The 6,809-nt window shown below is 31.8% G+C and overlaps 1 protein-coding gene across 1 annotated transcript; it reads left to right on the top strand.

Moving 5' to 3' along the window:
• Positions 1 to 359: 359 nt before the first annotated feature.
• LOC112521425 lies at positions 360 to 6,262 on the top strand. Its single transcript, XM_025130286.1, has 11 exons — positions 360 to 632; positions 3,440 to 3,542; positions 3,741 to 3,754; positions 4,268 to 4,492; positions 4,571 to 4,642; positions 4,759 to 4,848; positions 5,059 to 5,097; positions 5,184 to 5,288; positions 5,364 to 5,529; positions 5,786 to 5,895; positions 5,988 to 6,262. The coding sequence occupies exons 1-11, from the start codon at positions 426 to 428 to the stop codon at positions 6,072 to 6,074; spliced, it is 1,218 nt and encodes a 405-aa protein (XP_024986054.1). The 5' UTR covers positions 360 to 425; the 3' UTR covers positions 6,075 to 6,262.
• The last annotated feature ends 547 nt before the right edge of the window (positions 6,263 to 6,809 follow it).

Genomic DNA, 6,809 nt, shown 5'->3' with positions numbered 1-6,809 from the left:
CTAGGGGCGTTGCCCCTCGAACTCAAATTCTTCCAATAATAAGTTTGAGACATCTCATATTCAAATCCAAAATACATTATAAAGAGTAGGAGGAGATGCAAGATATTTGTTTCAGAGAACGTGAAAGAGAAAGAGAATATGAGAAGTAAAAACAAACAAAACATGAAGACAAACCCATAACTTATAAAAAACCATTTGACAGATCACGGGCCTAACCGATCACCCACTTCCCATTGCCTCCACTCAGCTTTGTCATAAAATCACCCATCCCCACACTACAACTTAACCCCACCATGAAAAGGAACACTTGATAGTTTTGTTGGCATCCCATAGATTCCAAAGTCTGCAACCCCTTTCCCAACTTCTATACATCACATTTTATTCACATCTATCTTTTTGTGAAGACATCGACTTCTAACTACACTATGTTATTATATACTGTGGTTTTACTGTCGGCATTGGGAGGTCTTTTGCTGCTTGCAATTGGTGGTGGAGGATCGGTGGAGGCTGCTGCCGTCAAAGTGGGTAACATTTCGAAAGTGGAAGATGCTTCTTACTTCCACATATATTATGGCAATACCTTCAAAGTCATCAAGAACGGACTCGATGGCAAGAGCTATCTTCTCATCCAGGTAACTACCAACATCATATATTCTTCGTTCATCCATCAAAAAAGCGAATATATGACTGTTATTATCATTCGTCTCACTGACATGATATACCAAATTATTTAAATGTCCAAGTGTTTCCATCGATCCATGGTCGAAAGAGATCGTTAGTGTTTCCTATATTTGGAGTCGATCTGATTGGTTTATTATATAAAGTTGATTAGCATTCACTCAGTTCGTTGTAGTAGTATATTTGTGTATACCCTTATAACGCCGGCCTCATCATACCAAAAGATTTTTGACAATTAGACTGTGCACAGTAATTAAAATAATATTTTAAGACATGTATTTTAAGTAGTATATATTTAAAACGTTTACCATGCATATTTTATTTTGTAATTGGTTATTATTTATATATTTTTTTTCAATTGATATATATATAATCGTGTTTATTATAGGGATATATGTTGTTGTCATTTGGATGATATATATAGTTTAGTTGTATACGTGCCCAACTTTGTCGGGTACTTCATCACGGGTCTTAGAAGTTTGAATCACCTCTAAAAGATGTCTAACAAAAGTCACGGGGTCACGGGAGTTGCTCAATTCATGGACTTTTTTTCACAAAAATGTTAATAAAGATTCATTAATGGGCCATAAAAATTTGTGTTTTCTATCTACTGATCGAGCAATTCATAAACATTTTACTTTTTCTTTCATTAAGTCATATATATGAATTAAGTTGCTTTTCTAGATATATTTGTTTGTTTGAGAGATAAAAGACCGATGGGTTTGATGTTGAGGGACAGGGCCGTCCCTGGGGGAGGGCGACACAGGCGCACGCCTAGGGCCCAAAAACATCAGAGACCCAAAAATTTTCTTTTAAATACAATAGTAGTCTAAAATAATTTAATAAATTAAAAAAAAAAACCCAAAAAATTGTAGTATACAATAAGGGGCAAAAAGAATTAGAAAAAATTAATTGTCATTCATTATATGTTATTGTTTATTATTGACTCTCTATTTTTTTTTATCTCTAAAAAGGTCTAATGATATTGGCTATTGCTATCTCTATATGTTTGACCGTTTTCGTGCTTCAACTATTCAACGTTAAGATCATGTGTTTGTTATTGCTATATATTTTTATCAATTTCTGTTCCTATTGACTATTGCTATTTGGTTATGTTGTTCTAATTGTTTTTGTTGACTATTGTTATCTATTTTTGTTTCTACATAAAATATTTTATTATTGTTTGRCAATCAATTTATTGTTCTTATARTTTATGRTATGTTTCATGGTTTTATGATTAATAAATAAATTTTTTCTACTAATGTCTCTTATAATGTCATGTTTCATAAACTTTTAATCTTAACATCTTATTTTGGTTGAGCAAAAAAAGAAGAAAAATAAAATTTAAATATTTCCATCAACTGTTTGACTTATGTATCTTTCATTGAGATCCACCACACAACAAGCTTCTATATAAGTGCTCAAACAATCTTTTGTTGAGCTTACATGTTATATGTTTAATTCATTATTTATTCTTATTGAATCTCAATGGATCATTTTTTCTTTCATATTCTTATTGATCCTCATTTGTCTACTTGTCTAGAAAACCTTGATAATCTTCTTTATTATTGATCTCTCATTGACCCTCACGATTACCTCGTTCACACGAATTCTCTTTTTGAATCAAAATAACACATATTTCTTGTTATAAACTAAAAAATTCTTACTTTTTATAAAAAAAAATTATCAACATAGTTTCTATACTCTTGGTTTCAAATTACCTAATAAGAAGTATGTAAATTTAAGTACTCTTATATATATATATATAAGAGTATATATATATATATATATATATATATGATAAAGATAAATAAGATTTCTTTCCTCGGTAAATTATTAACATTTCTTGTACTCAATTTTATACTAATGGAAAACATTTATTGAATTTTTTTTCGTACTTACCGAGGGTCACTACAAAAAAAGTAAGCATTGACGATTCACTTTTTAGCGACATGTTTCCGCCACAAATTATAGCGACGACATGTTATTATATACTTTTTCTAATGATAAATGGACTTTTAGCGATGACAAAAGTCGTTGCTAAAAGCCTTGTTTCTTGTCGTGGGCCTTGCTCATACGTTCGCCCAGGGCCTAAAAAAATGTCAGGAACGGGCCTGTTGAGGGAGGCAAACAGATCAAGAGGATTGGATTATTTATGTGGGCATTTCTATATTAATTGTTTAAGGTAGTTTAATAGGGACATGAGGGGTTTTGGCTTATTTCATTTTGTCATTTTGGCTTAATGGTATAACAATTAAGTCGTAAAGAAACAATAATGTATGACTAATAAAAGAATAAGCTACCCTAACCTTTAAGCTTATTATTAAGTTGTAAGTAAACGGCCTAAATTTTATGATTAATGATTATCTAAATTACGAGTTTTGTTTAGATTAAAAAACTTTGCTTGATTGTTTGATGTAAAATGAGAATTTGTTAAGTCATTTTTGAGTTTGATGAATTTACTTATTTATACATTAATAACAATAACTATGATTTGTATTTTTTTTAAATTCCATTTTGTCTGATTGAATATCATATAATTTAAATACAGAATGTAAAAACCCTAACAACAACCACCAGATTCAAGTATGATGGGGGGAACAACTTTCCGACGGATTTTGTCGTCGAAAAAACCGCCGCTGCTAAATGCAATTTCTGATGGATTTGTATTTTCTAACGAAAAAATCCGCCATAAATTCGTCGAACAATTTTATAATATGTTGTCCTTTTTCCGTATTAATTAGAAGGTATAATGATGCAGAATAACACAAAAATGGCAGCAAAGACCAAGTATTGCACATCAAGAATCAAATCATTTGTTATCCCGTTATCAAATTACTCATTGGATGCCAATTATTTCCCAGGTACACTTAAATTCATCATATTCCTTTTCATTATTATTTATGGTGTAAATTTCGTACAATACATACTTTATAATATTTTGAACATGCATTCTACATATTTAAATTAGTAAAAAAAACATTGTTTAGATTATTTATAACTACTGATAATTGATAATTAAGACTGTTTATTTAACGTAATTTTCTTCAAAATTTATGCAGTTTCCTTCTTCGAGGTGAGATTATGCGTTTGTCTGTAAGTCAAATTATCATTCTCGGTATACAAATATAATTTGCCATTCATTCGTTGCCTTTTTTATTGTGATTTAAATTCAAATTTTATAGACATTAAAAACCAGCCTTAGAACAAAACATTTCGGTTAATAGGTAATTCACATTTTATATGAAAATTACAACAACTTATGTTGGAATAACCCATCGCATTTGTACAACCAATGCAACCCAATAAATTGAGATATTTATGGAAATGATGAGAGTTTATTTATTATGATTTCAATATTTATGAAATATGAATATGGTTCATTAATTATGATCAATATTTTATATTAGAAAACAATCAAAATTTCTATGAAATCACATATTAATCAAATGAAATGGACGATTGAGATTGGGTTGTATTGGTTGTATAAATGTCAAGGGTTGTACTCTCTCTCTCTCTATATATATATGCATCTAGTTTGAGCTTATTGTAGTTTAACCATGGGGTTGCCGATCGAAAATATGAACAGCTTCTAGGGCTCCTGCCAAACATGAAGGGGATCACAACAGAAAAGGTAGCTTCTCCATGTCTACTTAAACTGTACAACGAGGGACAAATTCAGATGCTCAACAAGAGCGAGCCACAACAGTTTTCACATTACACAGCACATTTCGTCCAAGACAACACCAACCAGCAAACTCAGTCGTGTAATTATGTTACATTTGTCCCTGTCGGCGAGCAAGATCCTCTCCAAGTACCTCCCTTAAATCTCTCTTCCTCGATCCATCTATTAATTATCGATATATTAGTTAATTATAAATTCGATTGTTAGAGGGCAGAGTGGATCAAGTACTTGGGAGTTTTTGCAAACATGGAAGTGAGAGCAAATGAAATCTATGATGCTGTAAGTTTATAAGAGCTGCATGCATTACGTATATTTTGTTTGTGTTTATATATGTTGTGTGCTCGTTACAATTCGATCGATGATTCTTGATGCTCTTCGATTAATTGATTATGCAGGTCAAAAAGAATTACATGTGCTTGGTTGATTCTGCAGCAAATAAGACCAAAAGGTTCAAACCAATAGTTGCTTGGATGGAGCTTATTGATGTATGTATATATATACCTACAAGCGTCTTTGACGTCTTAAAAACAATTTAATTTGTCTGCTTCGTATCATCCATCGTTCGATCTCTTTCATTTTCATTATATTGATGAATTTGGTCAATGTATATGAGAAAAATGGCAATGAATGATTCTTGAAGATAAAGCTTTTGTTTAATTCCATTTGTATTTTTCTCCTGTGCATGTGCTACACAGGATGCTTGGTCTTTCACAGAAGAACCATACAAGCTAAAGGTATGCAAAATATGTACATCTTTTTATAGAATACAAATTATATTCAAACGAATTCAACCCGACATTCGAGTATACTTGTGCAACAGTATATAGAAGATGCAGGTGGAGAGAACATCGATGCTTCCATCAACAAAGTAACATACAACATCTCCATTAATGATGATTTGGAACAACTTCATGCCATCTTATGTGTAAGTTTCACACAAATGAATTCTTGATTAAAATAACTACTTGGATTATATTCTTAATTACTTTGTGAAATTTAGACTGTAGATGTAGTGATCGATGGAACGCTTACTCCAGATCCAATGAGCTACAATGCAACCTCGTTTCTTCAAAACCTCAACGTAGAGGATCAATCTTGTTTTGGTTTTCTTTCGTATCAAAGCTTGTGGAGACACGATAAACGCCTTACAACCAATCTGGCTCTTGGTATGTCCTATTGAAGCTTGATTTCACAGGTGGATTGATTAGCAGTTTTCTAAATGTTCTACAATGAGTTAGAATTTCTATCTACAGCTAATTCATGTTGCATCAAGTCTACAACAAAATCGGTTTTATATGACACAACTATTTGATCATATAAAGAAGTCTATTAGAACGCTTAGACATATTTGATATCCCAATTTTCTAGTAGTAAATGGGCCCTCGATATTACTTTGACATTTTCTTGAACTTTGTTTTCTAGATTGGTATAATGGAGCAGTGTCTCAACCACAACTAGTCCTTGCGGACTTAATAGAAATTCTCTTTCCATCAGGGAACTATACAACTACTTATTTTCGGAACCTTGTAAAGGTACGTACTTGAAATTCTTTCTTGATTATATGTTGATACTGACTTGTATTAGAACTTATGAATGTATTATATCCGTACCTGCAAAAATTCAGGATGAACCGACTACGATCATTGGTCCTGAAAGCTGCGATCGCGATAGCTTAACTGCTATGGAGCCAACTATAGTAGCATGCACATAGAATACAGTTTTTGGCTTAACCATTCTTTAGATGTATTGACTTTCTTATTAGTGTCTGTAACACTATTGGGTTTGACCCATGATAGATAAAAGACAAAGAAATGTTGGTCTGTTTGTCATTTGTCATATTCATAGACAATTTGTGTAATATCTATTGACATATAACACATCTGTGTTTTTGTTTGTTTTTTAAGTGGTTTATTATTTGTTGATACCATTCAAAAGGTTTTTGTATTTATATACGACAAATGTAATAAATAAACTCACACATCTTTTTTTTTTTTGGTGAACTTCTGACCTTCTATAGGAGGCCAAAGACTACGATATCGCTAGGACAAAGACCATTTGGTATAATGCTATGATCTTAATGGGCACAAAAATAGAATATTAAATTTTGGGTATATTTGAGCAAGCCAAGAATACTAATCTTGTATTTATAAATTAAAATTTGATTTATTTTTTAATTGGTAGGATCTTCATGTGAAGGCAAGAATAACCTTGGATTCAAGCAAAAGAAAAGTGATAAATGTAAATAGGAGAAAAGTACATATTTGGTCCTTGTTCTTTACATCAATTACATGTCTTTCCATGACTTTCAAATTGTAACAATTGGCACCCTAAACTCCAATTGTATTAATACTTGGTCCTTCTTCTGCGGGTATGTGTGCGGCATGGCCTTCACTATTGTACTCGAGTTATAACTAAACGTTCTACCAAGTCTAGTAGCGACAATAAA

This window comes from Cynara cardunculus, assembly GCF_001531365.2.
Source record: "Cynara cardunculus var. scolymus isolate 2C chromosome LG 1, CcrdV1, whole genome shotgun sequence".
Classification (NCBI taxonomy): Eukaryota; Viridiplantae; Streptophyta; class Magnoliopsida; order Asterales; family Asteraceae; genus Cynara; species Cynara cardunculus.
Note: the sequence above shows the minus strand (reverse complement) of the source record. Positions and strands in the feature narration are given on the sequence as shown.